Here is a 19,270-nt window from a genome sequence, read left to right on the forward strand (position 1 = left end):
TATGCTTAAGATGGAGGGAATGTTGTTGTTGTTGTTGTTTTATAGTTTTGGGCCACACCAGACAGTGCTTACTAGGGCTCATTTCTTGCTGTGTGCTTAGGGATCACTCCTCAGGGGAGTGATGTATGGTGCCAGGTATTAAACCCAGGTTGTCTACATGCAAAGCTCGTGCCTTTCCCAGTGTACTATCTCTCTGGCCCAGGTAAAGAATTCTTGGTGCATTGTCAGAGATTATTGGAAATCCTGGGTTGGAAAGTAGTAGTATATTATAGAAATATGATTAATGCAATTTTGTGAACTATAATGCAGATTCTTACATATATGTTCATGCACACACATAAACACCATGACAGAAATCATAGAATCAAAGGAGTTAGAAAAGGTTTGCGATCGTTTGCAATCAGCATGTTCTCGGAGACTTACAAAAGTACTTGTTGGCATTGATAAATTTAAGGCGAGTGTGTGTTACAATTTCTCAGTGGACATCTGCAAGAATGTCTAGGACTTCCAGTGGAACAGCAAAAAAAATGCAGTCCTTTTGCAAGAAGGCAACATAGGAGAAAGCAAAAGAAATTTGCTTTCCGGTGAGTTGAAAAGTCAAAAAATCAAAAAGCATCTAAGAGTTTGTGGATCTGGTCACAGTAGAGTTAGGCCTATAATAAGGAACAACTAATTTTGAATTTTCATATTTCAAAATTAGGATCTGAACTTAAATAGGTGTGTTGAAAAATTCATAGCCACCAGTACATAAAGTAAAGCAGGGGAGGGGTCACCCTGCCTGCGGGCTGTGGAAGGTCACAGTGTCACATGCTCTGGCCCTCAGAAGGACAGGAGAGACCTCTGCGCCCAGCCGCTGTCTGTGGCCCCGCTTCCTGCATTGTATGGAAAGGTTCCAAATTTCCAAATAGCCCTTAGCAAAAAAACCATTCCTCTTTCTTCCTCTAGAGTACTACTTGGAGTTACGTTTAAAACCATATTTATTCAATATTAATTTATTGAGCCTCCGTGTCAAAATAGCAGAAGTAGAGGATGGTGATAAAATAACTAGGCATAGTTAAATACTAAATTACAAATAAATGCCCAGTAGAAAAATAGCCAACAAAGCCAAATGATTTTTGATTCTTTTAAAAGTATAAAGAAATTGGTGAACCTCTAGTAAAAGTGAACAACCAAGAACCAGTCAGCAGCATGGGGAGTGATCAAAGGATGTCACCAAAGAAACCGCTAGAAATGTAATTTATAAACAGTAAAATATGGATGAAAAAAATCTAGTAAAACATAACTTATCAAAATGGTCAGAGGAAATATAAAATCTGGACAGTACTGTAAATGTTATATATTGAAGCCATAGTTTGAAACTTCCCCAGAAGCAAACATGTGGCATAAATTGGGCACCATTAGATGTACTACTAAGAATATAAGGGGAAAAAACAGTTCTTCTCTTGCACAGATTTTCTCAGAATACATGGAGAGGTAGATTATACAAGCTGTGTACCAAAATGAATATAGTATGAGAAGGGAAAAATGGGAACATATATGATTATAGATATAAAAATTACAAATGAAATTGCTACTTTGCTAAAAAAATTACAAATGAAATTACTACATAAATGTAATTACTAAATTAAATCCATAAGTGTATAACAAAGATGCTATGCCAAGACTTAAGTTTGATCTTTTTCAGGGAGTCAAAGCTGGTTTATGATTTAAAAAATTAATAATTCACCCCATTAACGTAATTAAGGAAGAAAATCATTTCCAACAATTGCAAAAATGTTTTAATTAAATACTCATTCATGATAGATATTCCTAGAAGATAAACTGATATATTATGGCTAAAAGTTGTCAAATAGCATTTAACTGCTAAAAATGCTACAATTTGTATCACATTTAATGTAGAATAAAAGATAACGTTTTTCCTTTGAGGCAAGATATAGAAAAGCTTGCCTTCTGTTGGCAAGACATTCACTATTTATTGTAGTTCCTAAAGAATGAGGAAAGGAAAAAAATGGAAAATTACTCAAAGGGACAATAATAGAAAACAGAAAGCAGAACAGTCTGTTGCAAATTATTACGACAGTAGCACATTTAGAAAAACAAAAAGTACCTATGGTTAAGCTGTTAAAAATAATACTAATAGCTTAGTCAATTTGCTTAGTATAACAACAGTACAAAAGTAAAATCAAATAATTCATGAATGACAATAAGCAAAGTTTTAAAGAATTATTATTAGTGTTTCCCTTTTGTTTCTGTTGTAACCCGTTAACACAAACTTAGTGACTTGAAAGAGCCCAAGCGTTCTGAGTTCGACATCAACATGATTCTCACTGGTGCTGTCAGGGCTGTGTTACTGTTGGGAGGTACAGTATGGGTCAGGGCAAGGGATACGGCTCAGCAGTGTGTTTGTCTCACGTGCATGAGGCGCTAGGTTTGATACCAGCACCCCCCCAAAAAAATTAACAAGCATTTAATAAAACCTCTATCAAATCTATTCTCAACTTCATATAAAATTTCAAAGATTCTCACCATTTGGCATCAAATTATTTTACAGTATTTAACTTCTGTTAAATAAACTTCTGTTCAGTATTATTCTGGATGCTAATCAGGATAGTTAAGAAAGGGAAGCAAAACTCATGCAGATTGAAATGGAAGAGCTGAAAATCTCTGGTCACATCTAATAGAGTCTGTTAAGAAAACTTCATACGAAGAAACAGCAAGGTTATAGGATGCAAACTCAAATAATTACATCTCTATATACTGGCAGTGAATTTTCCGAAAATTAGTGAGAAAGCAGTTCCTTTTGTAATGACATCAACAAAGTACTTAGGAATTTCACAAATGAAGTGTTAAACATACCCTAAAACTTGCAAATACCACTTAAGGAATTTAAGACACAAATAAAAGGATCAACCGCCCATGTTTGTGGATTGGGCAACAACATTGCAACATTGTTCCAAGCATCACGAAAAATTAATCTGCATATTCAATACAATCTTTCAGAATCCCAGCTGGCTTTTTGCAGAAATAAAAGCTGTATCTAAGAAACAGCATACTTTACTAGATTCTACCACTTGTAATGCAAGGGATCACACACACACACACACACACACACACACACACACACACTCCTTAAAAAAGACAAATGCTGGATAGTACATGCGTTTCAGTTTTAGCATTTAATGCAAAGATGTGTTGATGTGGAATTGGCAAAAGTATAGGTATAGACCCCAACAGAATAGAATTTGAGTCCAAAAAGAAGCCCATCAATTTTTATGGTCAATTAATTTACTCTAAGAATACCAAATGAATTCATTTGTCAGAGAATAGCCTTTTTAACAGATGATATTGGGACAACAGGATATCCAAATGCGAAAGAATAAAGTTCTTACACCATACACAAAACTACCTCGAAAGGACCAAAGACTTCAATGGAAGAGCTCAAATCTTAGAAGAAAACATAGGTATACATTTTTATAACCTTGGGTAAAGTGATGGTTTCCTGCACATGATACCTAAATCACAACCAAATATTTTAATTGTATAAATAGGATTTTATCAGTAATTCAAATTTTTTTTTTGCCTCAAAAAACACATGATAGAAAGTGTAAAGATAGGCCTGTTAACTGTAGTTAGTAAAGAAAAAAGCTTTAAAAAATGAAGGGGGTAAAATGTTTACAAATTGAGGGCTGGAGAAATAGTTCAAGAGGGCAAGGTACTTGCTTCCCTTCCACACCTCTGATCTGGGTTCGATTCCTGCCACCCAGTATGGCCCTCAGACCTTGCTAGGAGTGAGCTCTAAGTGTGGAGCCACGAATAAGCACTGAGCACCCCTGGGTGTGACCACCGCCCCAAACCAAAAATATGTATGCATCTCTACACATGCAGACAAGTATCTAGACTATTTGATCAGCTTTTATAGTTTAATAATCAAAAGAACATTTCAAGCCGTCAGTGTATTTGTGTACCAAAACCACAGTAAAATGCCACTCCACACTACTAGAGCTATAACCAAAATAATATCAAATGTTAGCAAAGATGTGGAAAAACAGAAACTTTAATACATTTTTGTAGGAATATAAAATGGAATCGAACTTTATTTAGAAAACACTCGCACTTCTTCCAATGTTAAGCATATTTGCCGTAGAACCCAACTTTCACTCTTATGATTATCGTTGAAAATGTATTCACAAAAAAGAAAAAGGAAAACTAGTACAGATGTTCATAGTAGTATTACTTTGAATAGCTGAAGATGCAGAAACAACTCAAATGTCTATCAGTTGCTGAACATATAGACTAAATGTCATGTAGATGTACAGTGGAAAACATTTGGTCATGAAAAGGATAAGGTATACTGACACCCACTACAACTTGATTGTACCTTGAAAACATTTTAAGTGAAAGAAGCCAGACATGAAGGGACACATAGTGTATGAATGCATTTATGGGAAATGTTTAGATTTATAGAGACTGAGAACAAATTATTGATTGCCCTGGGCCAAGAAATTACTGCAGAGAGCTTGGTTTTCTTTTTGGAGTGATGAAATTGCTCTGGACTTAGTTCCACTACCCTTTTAGTAAAGCAAAAAAATCACCATTTTTAAGGGACTATATGGAATAATCTGTATTTTTATATCTTATAAATTATATTTTTATTGGGAGAGTATAGTTTATATTATGTATTTTCTTAGTGGGGAATTGGTCTCAGACGCTGACAGAATGTAGGCCTTGCAGAGTGATCTAGGTGTTACTAAGTAGAGTCTGACTCTTAGGGGGAAAAGGGAGCAGTAAATGCCTGAGATCTTTGAGGGTGAGTTTTTATATGGTTGAAAGCGGACAAAATAAATCAGTGGAGACAGAGAGGTGAATTCAGACTTTCTGTAGCTTCTGGTGACTTAAATAGAATACCAAATAAATTTAGGTTTTCTTTATTTTGAAGCTTAGCCATATAGTTTCTTAAGTAGGAGAAAGCATAAAGAGATAAATGAAATCACATCTGTGCATTTAAATTAAAACTGCCCAGCGTTCCTTGAAATATTTTAAGATAACTGATATTTAAATTTCTGTGCCCCGAAGAGCAACTTGGGCTCTTCTCGATGCATTTTATCCTAAGACGTCCCGCCCCATGTGCTTGCACAAGTCCCGCCGTCTGTACCACTATCAAGCAGAATATTCGTGAACTTGGTTTTGCTCGCTTAAGAAAGGACCTAAATAGGGGGCTGGAGAAATAGCACAGTGGGTAGGGCGTTTGCCTTGCACGCCGCTGACCCGGGTTCGATTCCCAGCATCCCATATGGTCCCCTGAGCACTGCCAGGAGTAATTCCTGAGTGCAGAGCCAGGAGTAACCCCAGTGCATAGCCGGTGTGATCCAAAAAGCAAAATAATAATAATAATAATAATAGGAAAGGACCTAAATATTCACAAAACCCTCCTTAAGAACAGGAAAAAAAAAGTCATATTCTGTAAGTCAGACACAGCACGTCCATTGTCATCCCGCGCGAAAGCGTTTTCGCGTTGACGCGTGGGTGGGCTGGGGACCGTTTCTGACGCTCTTTCCCGTGACCTGCCCCCGCAGTCGGCGAGTCGGCATCGGGCAAGGCGTCGCGGAGCCTCGCGCAGCACATCCCCGGGCCTGGCGGCATCGAAGGCGTGAAGGGGGCCGCCTCCGGGGTCGTGGGCGAGCTGGCCCGGGCCCGGCTGGCCCTGGACGAGAGGGGCCAGAAGCTGAGTGACCTGGAGGAAAGGACCGCGGCCATGCTGTCCAGCGCGGACTCCTTCTCGAAGCACGCGCACGAGGTAGGTCCCGCCAGGAGGGGAGCAGGGGGAGCAGGGGAAAGCGAGCCTGCATGCGTGCGTGGCGTTTCCCGCCTCCTCCCGCGCAGCCGGCACGGGGAGAGGGTTTTCTCGTGAATGAATGTGCAACCTCAGGGAGACATCGCAAAGCCTTGCGGGAATCCTGTTCTGCTGTGTGTGATTTGAAAATCAGCTCAGCTGCCAGGTGTCTCCCTAGACAGACTCTGCCACACCAGGAATTGGAAAGCAAAGGAAATCATCAGGGGGGAATGGTTGAAGTGCAATATGATTCAGGCATTTATGATTTCTTTCTGATCATTGGTTTTTAGTAATAGTAGTATGTGCTGTGGAATAGCGCTCTTTCTGCATAGGTCCTTAGGAGTAACTTGTTTTGTTTTGTTTTGTTTTGTTTTGAATCACCATGAGATAGTTAACAACGTTTTCATGATTGAGATTCAGTCTTACACCCATCCCTCTACCGGTGTACATTTCCCACCACCAGTGTCCCCAGTATCCCTCCTGCCACCTGCACACAACCCTACCTACTGTCTTTACGGCAGGCACTTTCCTTTTTACTCTCCTAGGAAGTATTTTCAAATATGTTTTTTCTTTAATGTGCAAAGGACAAGAGGGAGCGGTTCAAGTGCTTGCCTTGCCCAGGACCCAGGTTCAGTCCCTAACTAAAATTAAGTACGAAAGGTTTTTATGGTTGAATTTCTACGCTGGACTTGTCATGTACCCTTTGCATAATTGTAAGCTTCTGAGTTTTGCCACCAGAGGGAGCCATCATAGGAATATCGGTCAGTGGCTTTGTGTTAAGGAGGTTTCACACTTGGGGAAGGAACCTGCTGACCTCCTTTTTTGTAAACAAAAGCAGAGCTTTGCAACTATTTCCTCCAGGATACAATAACAGAGATCCTTTCCCTTAAATTCCTCAGAATCTGCTACCAAGTTTTACTAAAGAAGAAAGTGAGTTACCTCTCTTGATTCTTTAAGTAGATTTAAATAACAAAAACTGGCTCACATTTATATTCTAACCTTAAGTCTGCCTGTAGACTGTTCAGGTGTCGTTTTGCCAAAAATTAATCTTGATGAATTAGAAGGTTATCATGATGGGGCTTAACAATATAAAGTACAATGCCTGGAATGAGAGCCCCTGCAAGGAGAGCCTTGCTCAGCTGCCGCTGGTTCAGTCCCACCAGCGGCACTGGGTGTCTCCCCCCAGCACCATAAGAGGAAGAGAAGTATAGAGTATAATCATAATACAAATTATAAAGTACTACACATACAAAGTAGGACTTCCAGACTGATCCTCTCATAAATATGCTTGGTTGACTGTCATGCCTCCAATCCTGAGTGGGATGCTTTTCAGGAGAATTCCCATTCTCTAACACACATCTGCCGCTGCTCGAGAACATTTCGGGTTTGTTCTCTTGCCCGAAGAAACCAATCTAAGGTTATTTTCTATTCTAGGATCCACTCTATTATTTATAGCTGTTATTTAAATGTTCATGTTCAAGAATATTGAAACCTCGCATGGGTGAAAAAAAAAATAACTAGACTTGAAAGAAGTTTGTCTCAGATGACAGAGAGATTCAGAGACCTTTTGGGAATACTTGCACAAACCCAGCATTGGCCTCAGATATGAGCCAGTGATCTCCACTCTAGATCAGATTTTTTTTTTCTTTTGCTAACAGTCCTTTGTGCACAAGAATGATTTCTAAAGCCTATAATGCTTGAGTCCATTTTAGCTGTATAAGCACTAAAATGCTTGGTGAAGATCCTAATCTGAAACCATAGCTTTTCCTTTATGACAGATGAAATTCTTTTTTTTTTTTTTGCTTTATGGGTCACACCCAGCGATGCACAGGGGTTACTCCTGGCTCTGCACTCAGGAATTACTCTTGCTGGTGCTTGGGGAACCATATGGGATGCCAAGGATCGAACCTGGGTCGGCCGCATGCAAGGCAAACGCCCTACCCGCTGTGTTATTGCTCCGGCCCCAACAGATGTAATTCTTGAACCACACTTGAAACTGTAAGACATATCCATTGAGAAAGTAAGGTCCTTTTGTTAGACTGCAAGTCCCAGTTACTCCAGATAGCTCCTTCCCTTCATTTATAAAACGGATGAATAATGTCTAACCCAGAGGGTTTGGGGTTATGTGACAAGGGGCTGGCTAGTGGAATCCTGAAGGAAGGTGTCATACTCAAAGCCAAACTCAAGAGTAAGTGCTTAGCAATCTGAATGACTGTAAGAAAGTGGAACCTTGGAAACGGGTCTTAATAGTTAGGGTTCCCCTCACCCCCCCATATATATTCTGCTTTCAGTGAAGATTGATTTGTAGTACATACAGAGAGTTTCCGATTGATATTATGTTTTAGACAAATAGAGAAACCAGTTCAGTTTTGTCCTTGGCATTTACAAACATTTTTCATATTCTCTCTCTTTAGATGATGTTGAAATACAAGGATAAGAAGTGGTACCAGTTCTGACCACCGGAAGTCCAACGAAGTTCCGCTTCAGTCCGAGGGGAAAACATGTGTTCCCTTGTTGATCTCAATTTAGGAAAGTTCACATTAAACGATGTTCCCCACTGGATACTGTTCTTTCCTAGCACAACCATGCACTGTTTTACCTCAGTCATGTGGCTTTCACTGAGGGGTGTTCACACATGCAAACTGGAGAGTCTGTGGCGTGTACCTGCTCTGAGGTGACAATTTAGGAACTACAGCAGGTTACACGTTCCAGAAGAAGCACCCACGGGTGATGTGGAGGAGACGTGGCAGGGACTATTCCTGGATCATTCCTGTATTAAGCTTTCATATGCCAAAAGATTCTGTGCTGTTGTATCTGCCGTCAGTGTTTGACCTCTTTGAGGGAGCGGCAATAAGTCTGCAGTCCCGAAGCTGAAATAGTCATGTTTGTGTCTTGGGCTCTCCCTCCCTTCAACTGACTGGTCATCAAGTATCATTAGTGAAAAAAAGAAACAAACTGATTGTTACCATACCTTTAGATAGATTAAGCTGAATGGTGGGCTTTAAATTATAAAAACATACACACCGTTGATTTGTGTATGGGCTACTCTTGGATTCTTGTTGTTGTATACTTGTGTTTAGTCCATATTTTGTCAAAAGCAAAATCAAGGCGAAACATCACTTTTCATTGCGAAGAAAAGTATAGAACATGACTGAACTGCTCTTCATTCTGGGAGTTTCCATGTAGTGGCGATATGGTGTGGAAAGTGGAAAGAGAAAACAAAAAAACCCTCCATTGTGGTGAGGAGATTTCTTCCGTGTCCCTGTCCTTCTCATTAATTCAGCTAATGGTGGATTTGACCAAAAAAGTTGCTGGTTAAATTTGTAGAAATGTGGAAATTGGCTGTTTTTAATTTTGCTTGAATTTTTATAAAATGTTTAACCAATTGTACCTTTGCATTATTTAATTAAAGTTGCTAAAAAATCGTTTCATTATTTCAGTAAAATGCTCAGCTCCCTTTTTAAAATGTCCTTTATTCGCTAACAGCTCCCGTACACTCAGGTGATGAGCCAATTAAATCTTAGTGTACGGGCTGTCGCATGGCAAATGACAAGCATCTGTTGTCAGTCATTATCTATTTACGAGTCTAGTTGATGACCTACACAATATTTTCTGTAGAAATATACTGCACATGTCCTTTCAAGGTGTTTTTCAAAGCCAAAAGGAAAGGAAACAAGTGCATTTTTTTTTGGTAACTAAATTATTTCTATATCGGAATATAATGCGTATGAGACCATCAGTGAAGAATGAACAATTGATTCCTAGAATAGTATTGCAGAAAGAAGCGATCCGTGGGTATAAGTACGGAAGGAACCAATCTCCTAATGCAGGATCCTCTGAAATTATTGATCTTAAAGCAACAAAAGAAGAGCAAAAGAGAAGCATTACAATTACCATTAATGGAATTGAAATATTTTCTTCTGTTGAAACGGAAAAAGTTTTATTTTTCATTAAGGGATCATCTGCACAAAGTGATGGCAGGATGGTTGTTTTTCTACCCCATTAGCAGCGTCTACAGGACACCTCCTCATGCATCCACCTTTTCCTCTTTTTGTTAATAACGCTTTGTGTTTACATTTTATGATGTGCACTACAGAACATGAAAGTTTACATTCCAATTGCTTTAAATATCAATGGGTAGGGGTTACACGTATGTGATATAGATATAATTGGTTAAGCCAAAAGAAATATTTTTTAAATAAGGATTAATTTCAAAAGTTTCTGAATTTGACAACCATTTTGAATGGCATTTTTCTGTTTAGTTGATATCAGCTATGTGATGAACATTCAGCAGTTTACAAGTTGCTTAGTTTGTATTGCGTATTATCTAATAAATCTATTGTTTATGATATGTCACAGAAAGTATTAGGTCTTTTTAAAAGATACAGTTTTGTGAATGTTGTCAATAATTTCAGCAGTTAGAGTTTTGAAGTTGAGAAGTACTTAGTAACGTAATATACTGGTTGATTACCCATTCATGTGGAAGGACATATTAACTCCAGTTATTTAATTTACTGTTACTTTATGTTAATTGTATATTGACTTCATTTTTACTGTTGTATATAAAATAAACTAACCTTGTAATTATTTTCAAATAGAGAAGCAGATACATTTAACAGAGATGGATTTTATAAGAAAGTCTTAAATCAATATTTTGAGTTTATTTTATTTCATTTTTAAATTAATCTACAAAGTATGCACAAACTAGGAATTCACATAGAACTAGAAAGCTTGAAGTATTTTTAAGAATAGGAACTAAGCTTCCAGAATAATACTTGATTCAGTCCGTAGATAAGAGACGGTCTGCAGTAATATCTAACCCAGGGAGTTTACTGTCATTTGAGAGATCGAATTTCTATTTTTTTTCTTTTTAAACACAAAAAATTAATAGTCACCAGCAAACCAGATTTCAGGAAAAAGAAACAAAAAAATGTCAAAAATAGAAATACTAGAAAATGAAAGATTTTATTTTGCTTGCTCCATATCCTCACTTGTTTTGTTTGTCACATGTGTCGTTAGCACTAAAATTGGTTAGCAGTTTGTCAGTGGGAAATGATTTCCCTGTATATGGCACATAATCCAGTTTTTTTCTCTTAAAACTAAAATCCGTTGTATTTGATTAGAAAGTTATTTGAATTCATCTATTCTGACAAATTCTGTACATTATACTTATTAGAAGTTTTGCATTATCTTAATCCCCTCGGTTTGCATTTCACTTATACATTGTGTCTCAAAGAAGTTAGAGTGTAACTGAGCTATTACTAACTTTTGGGGTTTTTGTAGATGTGAAAAAAAAAATGCTGCTACTTGTCTATGTTGTTACATGTAGTGTATTGCAATTAAGTATAGTATTTTAAAGTTAAAGATTTAAGCATTTCTTTTGCTTAGAACTTCTTAATTATAGGTTTCTCTGAAGTTATTTCATGTAGATAGATGAGTGATTTAGACAAGTCTGAAAGTGTTACTTACTTTTTAGATTATAGGGGTTGGTGACACAGTTGAGGAGTGGATAAATACACGTAAGGCCACCATGGTGTTCCAAGTTTTGCCCTGAGTTCTATATTCAGTATATGTTTGCTTAAGGCATTCCTCATGTGACATTAGAAAAGCTATTATCCAAAGGTAAATTTTTTGTGGCAAATGTTTATTTTACATCTTTTGGGATTTTGTTTATTTGTTTTTGCAAAATAAAGAGCACTGAACTTTAAACTTGAATTTTTTCTGCACTTTTTTAGGGAAAGAAAACTTTTTATTGTCATTTAATCCACACTTTCAGTTTGAATCAAGTGATACATATGTATAAAACATACCAAAACCATGAATATGCTGCTAGCTGTACCTTAAACAATTAAACTGATCATAAGTTTAAAAAACCTTTAATAGGGTTTTATATCGTTTTCAAGGATTCAAAAACAATAGTAAGCTTATTTGCTCTGTGTTTCAGTGTTCTAGGTCTTGAATCATTGCAACACTTTCAGATTTGTTTTACGATCATACAGTAACATGTTATATTTATACATACTGCTAGAGAAGATACTTTTAGTTTTAAAATGGAATTTTTATAAATGTATTATTTAATTTTAAAAATGGTGAACTTGTTAAGTTTAAGTCGAAGTACTTAAAAAGTATGTATATTATCCATACAAAAAGTTATGTTCTACGCTTATAATAAGAAATACTGGTATCTCATATCGAGATACATTTAATTAAAAAATATCACACATCATCCAAAAGTCTTCACATGTGACAGGAGGTTATCATTCCTATGGTTTTCAAGAACCCTTTATTGAGCATTTTCAAATACTAATTTAATTTGGGGACATGCCCACAACCCTCATTACAGGAGCTTTCTCAGTAGCCGCAGCTCGCTGTTGGATGCCTACCTTAACTATTGTTTTAAAATATACATATATATATTTAAAATAGTTTTCCAGGTATTTTCTTCTACGTTTTTTAAAAATAAATTTCCAAAAATAAAAACAGAGTTTATGTATTTTTGTCAACGAAGGTTTTTATTTTGTAGTTTATAGAATTTGTTCCTTCTCAGTTTGATACTTGATCAATATTCCTAGACTTTTTAATCTGTATTTGCTTTGGAAAACAGCCGTCCTCTCTCCTAAGTGTCCTCCCTCTTTTCTTTTTTTTCCTTGCCAGGGTGTTTGTTCTCTTGGAATGAAATTTATGCCCATAGATTATTTCATTTCCTTTGAAATTGTGGAGATACTGTTTACAGCTCTCATTAAGTGCAGTTTTCATCACTCCGCTCAATTTCTTATAAAGTGCTTTGCAGATTTAATGATCTCTAATCCTGCCACAGAAGTTTTCAAGGCTCTGTGGAGAGAAAATAGCTGTTGCACCAGCAACAAGATTTCGAGGAAAAACCAGCTTAGCTTTCTCTGCATAATTAATTGGTTTTAATAAGTTCCCAATTGCCAGGATTATACTGTTGCTTTTTTTTTTTTCACTCACCATCTTAGTTTCAAATCATTTGGCAGAATTAATTTACAAATTGAGTACAGTAGTCCGGGGCTACAAGTAAGTGCTCTTTTTATTTTCCTCTTTATGTCAGAAAAAAATCATGTCCATTTTGCCAGTAGTTTTGAATGAGGCTCTTAATTTAAATAATTCATAACATATGAGATGTAAATAAACCAGTATTAATTTATGGTGGGTTGTTTGACTCAGGCATTTCAATGGATATAGGCTAATGACAATGGAATCCTATTTAGGAGTTTCATTTTATACTTTGACAGCGGGTTTAGTTTTTAAACTTTGCTTCAGCTTAAGGCAATGTAAGGCATTGAAAACATTCAACATATCAATAGCAATGCAAAGAGGGTAAATCATGTTTTAATGTTTTTTCATTATTTTTTTTGTAAATATATGGTACTGTGATAATTTAGGTGTGACCTCTGCTTAACATGGTAGTTAGAATCAGAAAAACATTTTGCTTTCTAATTATACGATTGGTTCATTGTAAATGCATCACCGGATACAATATGAAAAAGCAAGATTAAGTTTTTCTACCATTGTCCACTTCAGGGCAAGCATGCTTGGTATAGCGATCTAGCTTGTGTATACCTTGAACTGTAGATGTAGGTAGTTTTCAGTTGCTGCACTTTAGTTTTTTAAAGACTTGCTCAGTCCAGTAACTATCTCAATGGTAATTGCTGGAATATGCATTTTAAATATGGTTTAAAGAAACATTTCTGTGTACTGTTTCATTTAAAACAAAAAACGAAAAAAAAAAGCACTATTGCAAACACAAGATGTGTTGAACTTTGTAGCTATTTTGCATTCCTGTACTTTACAAACTGTCATCAGAGCAAAAGGTTTAAAATTAAGTAATGAAATATTTTTGTAAATAAATACCTCTAAGCTGGTATTTTCAAAATGTATTCTAAATTAATGTTTCTGGAAAAAATGTTCATATATATGTATATGAATGTCTCTTTATGCTGAAGGGCTCTGATTGGGCAAAATAAAATACTCTAATCTCTCCTGAAACTAAACAAGCCCTTTTTTCTGGAAAATTTGTTTTTTTTAACTTTTCCTCAAAATTGTGAAATTCACCCATTAACTTAACTTAAGAAAATAGTAGACCAACTTTATTTCTTCCATTTGCAAAGGGAAAGTTGATTTCAATTTCATCAGGTAATTCAAGTGTAAAACAGATGGTGTATATCCAAGCAGGTCTTTTAGATAAGAGGTTATGACATCATATTTGGGCTTATGATAGAAAGTGTCGAGGTACTGAGCATTCATGGTAGTCAGTCTTCCACCATTTCTGCGTTTGAATGTCCCTGGGCATTTCTAACAGCTTCCAGATAAAATAGGATCTTGGTTTAGGAGGTACATTGAGCGATCAGGATGTAGTTAATTTTTATATATTATATAACCTTTTGCTAGTGAATATTGTATAGGTATCCAACTACTTGTACCAAAAATGATCATCACGTTGATGTATCTAAAATAACATACAATAGACCAAACAGCAAGTTCATTTTTTATTGTTTCCATTGTGTTTCAGAATAAAGACTGGGAGTGGGAACTCAGGTTTATGTGATGTTGAGATGCATATGACCTTACTGTCCACACGGTGGCAGTCGCGCCTTACTTTGTTTGCGCCTGTAACAAGTGCTTGCGGTCAAGTAACCACAAATTGGTGTTTGCAGCCCACGAGCCTTAAGACCTAGTGGGACCTAGTGAGACTCTTCTGACAAAGATTTCTCTTGGTTTGGTTGAACAGTGAGTCCATTTTTTTAACTTTGTTCCATAAATTTGTTTAATAGTTACTAGATTAGAAACTTCAATTGCTCCTGAAAACCCAAATTCAGTTAAGTAACGAATGGTCCCATTGTTGCTAGGTAAGTAGATTTGCCTTGTATTTCACTCTAAGACTTAAATGTGGACATTCCCTTTCAAGTGATGATGGTTGAAATGTTTGTCAATCAGTCAAATGGTAACCATTATTAAGAAATGAGAAGCTAAAGAAATGAGACTTCCGCCACCTATTCTTAATTGCAAGTCATCCTAGATGGATGTGCAGGAAAGTCCTTCTAAAGCTTTCCCAGGCAGTAATTGCATAGACGATTACTTGATAGTCTTGTTCATGTGATCCCACTTCGGTCCTCTGCATGATGATCACGTAGCCAACAGTGCAACAGTTGGGGGTGGGGGGTAATTTAGGAAGGTGGAGTGGCAGGAAACACACTGTAGCACTGGCATCCCATTGTTCATTGATTTGCTCGAGCGGGCACCAGGAACGTCTCCATTATGAGACTTGTTACTGTTTTTGGCATATCGAATATGCCACGGGTAACTTGCCAGGCTCTGCTGTGCAGGCGAGATACTCCCGGTAGAAGGAATTGAACCGGGTCGGCAGCATGCAAGGCAAATGCCTTACTATTGTTTCAGTCCAGCAGGAAACACAAGGAAAAATAATTTGAGACGATATCCATTCTCTGTTCAGTCTGAAGATGTTAAAAGAAAGTTAACACATATGCCCCAGCACATTCTTTGTCGCCCGTTTCCTTTTGAGTTTTAAGTGTTCCTCTGAAGATCTTTCTGTGCCAAGGCCCTCACTGTGCCCTCTCCCGCTGTCTCCTGAGACTGGCTCCGGGTGTGTGGTCACAAGAGTGCTAAGCATCCAGCCCACCCCATCTTGGGTAAGCAGTGTCACTCTGTGGTGCTGTGCCCATGGGGAACCCTGAGACACCCCCCTCCCCCCAGCAGAGCCGAGCTATTGGGCACCTGGAAATCTTTCCATGGGGTGGGGGGAACTACTGAATTCCCAAAGCAGAGGGATCCTCACTTCTCCCTACTCTTGGGTGCAGCGGGTCCTAACATTCTGCTGCCCGTCTAGGGGCTACGAGGACCCTGAAGGTTCAGATCCCGTCATGTTTCCTCACCCAGCACTGGAGACTATTATTTAGTCTAGACGCATTCCAGACACTTCTGGAGGCCAGCACCTCACCTCCGGGTGCTTAAGCCAGAGCCACTCTCCACTCAGCACCACTCCCTTGTGTTGGTTTTATTGTCTTGTTTTGCTCCTGTCTAGGCCATGATTTATGTTTGTTTTTTGAAATTCAAATGGGAACATTAAAAAAAAAAGCACGGTATTTATTAGATAGCTGAAAGTGTCCAATTCTGTTCTTAAGAGTGAGCCGAAGCAGGATGCAGCCCCAGGATGTCCTGTGGCGGGACAGCTGCCGTATCCCTGTCCCACTAGGAATGATGCTAAGGAGGTCAGGGCAGCGTGTTGCCTCTCTCGCTGCCCCCGGGGCAGAGAGAATAGTGTTATATAGGGTGAGGAAAGCCGGCACTGAGGACATCACAGCTTTATCTCACCCATTTGCCGTTCCCCGATACTTGTAACCTGTCACTACTGTGTCTTTCTCTTTGAATCTCAAACGCATCTTTGTTCTTTCTCTTCTGCTCAGGAACTGCTCCTGCTCCAGCTTTTTGGTTGTGTTACTCACTGCTGTCCCTTCTCAGTCTCCTCCAGTAACCTAGTAACTCCTATGCCAGCTCCCAGGAAGCTGCACTTTAAACTTTGCAGCCACCCTCTTCCCCCGGGAGGGAAGGCCAATGCTTTGGCAACATGAATATTCACTTTTCCCCATCTCTCATTCCAAACTCATTTCCTGCAGTTACCTCCTGCCCCATCTCCCATGCATGTGTTCCTGTTGGAGATACCCTTTCTTTTTCTCTTTCTTTCTTTCTTTCTCTCTCTCTCTTTCTTTCTCTCTCTCTTTCTTTCTTCCTTTCTTTCTCTCTTTCTTTTTTTTTTCTTCTTGGGTCACACCCCACAACACACAAGAGTTACTCCTGGCTCTGTGCTCAGGAATCACTCCTGGCAGTGCTCAGGGGACCACTTGGGATGCTGGGAATCAAACCCGGGTTGGCTGTGTGCAAGGCAAGTACCCACTGTGCTATCACTTCCAGCCCCATTACCTTTTCTTTCTTAACCTGAACTATATTCCACCCATCTTTTATGGACACGTGACAGTGTCCTGTACTCTTGGACATCTTTCCTGTTCCACGGGAATGACTCATTGCTCTGTTCTCTGCTGCAGTCATCATTTCCTCAGTGGTAGCTGGGTCCTCATCACTCTGGTCTAGCCACAGGCTCAGTCTCCAGCTCCCCTGTAGAGTCTGGGTTCTAGAGAAATGAGACTACCTTACTCACCTTTGGAACACCAGTTTCTGCCATCATAGCTTTCAGGGAGGTCGTAGTAATATTTGCTTGTAAATAAAATTCTAGACATTTATGAAATACATATCACACATACTTAAGTCCACACATACATATGCAAAAACTTCCATATTACCCACACATATTTTATCTATTTCATATTTCTGTCACAAATTTGTAGCAGCTACTGATATTTCTCCTGAAACCATAAATGCAAAGTTTTTTTAATTTAGTTTTTTTATTGAATCACCATGAGATACACTTACAAAACTTTCATGTTTGAGTTTCAGTTATACAAACATACATTTGTTCCTGTTGGAGATACCCTTTTCTTTCTTAACCTGAAAAATAGTCCACCCATCTTTTACGTCCATGTGACAGTGTCCTGTACTTTTGGAAATCTTTCTTGTCCCACAGGAATGACTCATTGGTCTCTTCTGTGCTGCAGTCATTTCCTCAGTGGTAGCTCCACCATCCACCAGTGCACATTCTCCACCACCAATGTCCCCAGCATACCCCCCTCTTCTCAACCCCCCCCCCATGGCAGACAATTTCCCCCATACTCTCTACTTTGGGGTTTTATGGTTAAATGAAAAGTTACTTATTTTAAATGGACTAAGATTCCATCTGAAGGCTTTTATATAGTTCCAGCAATTCTGAAAGCCTGACCAAATTTCTGAAAGCTCATCCTTAACTCCATTAGCCGTTCTGTTCGGTGCCGATCAGCTATAGTGAAGTAAGATTGCTTGTGTGGTGAGTAAGTAGCGTGTAAGACTCAACATGAACCCAAGCAATGTGAAGTTAATGGCCTGGTGATTTGAAGTGAGCAGAGTCTCGGTCTGTTTGACGGTCACCAATTTCTCGGAACATTCGAATGCAATTCTTTAGATGAAAAATTAGTAATTCCACAAGAGAAATCATTTTAGTCTTTCTCTTATTTTCTCCTTCATTTATAAACTAGTTTCCAGGGGAAGGATTTCAAATCCTCCTTTGAAACAATGTTCTGGATCAGGGGTGAGAAATGGCTAGAGCACAAAATCACATGGTATGTCCTTGGTCCACGATGGGACAGACACTTCCGCTTATTGTGTTTCCCACAGTGTATGGCCCGTAAATGATGTGATACATATTCAAAGGGTTCCGGACAAAAAGCAAGTTGCCCAACCCTGTTACAAATTATAATTGAATAATAAGAAATGAGTATTATGTGCAGGAGTAGAGATTTACAGAATAATTCTGTATCTCTAATAAGTCCTGCCTTTCCATATTAGACTTTCCTATTGAGTTAGGGAGAAGGTAGAGGTCCTAATAAAAAGAAATGTTCACTGACCAGAGAAAGTTACCCATAATCCTAGATGACTAAATATTGAGTTAATGACGCAGCTCCCTAAGAAAACTGTCTCTAGGTCAAGGTTGACTCCTCCTTAAAAATTCATACAAAATCAGATTTTTGAAAATATAGTTTGTAACTACCACTAATGCAAGGGGACCGAACTTCACTGCAGCAGAAGTTTTCCAAGTCTGCAAATATGGGGGAAATATGATGTCAAAAGAATTCGGAGTACGGGGGCTGTAGTGATAGCACAGCGGGTAGGGTGTTTGCCTTGTACGCAGTCGACCCAGGTTCAATTGCCAGCATCCCATATGGTCCCCTGAGCATCACCAGGATAATTCCTGAGTGCAGAGCCAGGAGTAACCCCTGAGCATCACTGGGTGTGACCCAAAAAGCAAAAAAAAAAAGAAGAATTCAGAGTAATACGCCCCAAGTCACAACAAGGTTAGTTAGCAACAAAGCCAAGATTAAAATTCCTTAAACAAAATCCAAAATTGCCGTCGTCTACAAGTCTGAGTACCGCACACTTCTCATGTCCCAGTAGCACCCAGCTCCTCAGCATCGCTACACTTAACTCCCACTTCATCACCTTTCCATCTACTGTACCTTCTGTCCAAAGCACTATTTTCCTGACTGTTCACACGGCTGGATGTCTACTACCTTCCAGGTTTCAATTTAAATGTTGGCTCCAAGAGGCCTTTCTTGAGTTTGTTTCTGAATCTGAGCTTCTAAAATAACCTCATCCTGTTTGACACTGCCTCCCGAGCCCAACATTCTCTAGTAAAGGTAGCTGTCCAATTGCTTCAATTCCAGTATCCAATTCATCACAATCGAAATGATCTGGCTTGTTCACTTTTTTTTTAGGCTTTATTTTTGTCCACCTCTTCTGTAAATGATACAACTCACAACT

General features: G+C 38.5%; 1 protein-coding gene across 4 annotated transcripts in view; it reads left to right on the forward strand.

Annotated features, from left to right (window-relative positions):
* Positions 1 to 14,381, forward strand: part of STXBP5 (syntaxin binding protein 5) — a 189,587-nt gene extending 175,206 nt beyond the window's left edge. For all 4 annotated transcript variants that reach the window (XM_055134182.1, XM_055134184.1, XM_055134181.1 and 1 more), the window contains 2 exons: positions 5,574 to 5,794; positions 8,245 to 14,381. In XM_055134182.1, the coding sequence (XP_054990157.1) occupies positions 5,574 to 5,794; positions 8,245 to 8,286 (263 nt within the window). In that variant the 3' untranslated portion in view covers positions 8,287 to 14,381. The remainder of the gene's footprint in view (positions 1 to 5,573; positions 5,795 to 8,244) is intronic.
* The last annotated feature ends 4,889 nt before the right edge of the window (positions 14,382 to 19,270 follow it).

Source organism: Sorex araneus, chromosome 4 (genome assembly GCF_027595985.1).
Source record: "Sorex araneus isolate mSorAra2 chromosome 4, mSorAra2.pri, whole genome shotgun sequence".
Classification (NCBI taxonomy): Eukaryota; Metazoa; Chordata; class Mammalia; order Eulipotyphla; family Soricidae; genus Sorex; species Sorex araneus.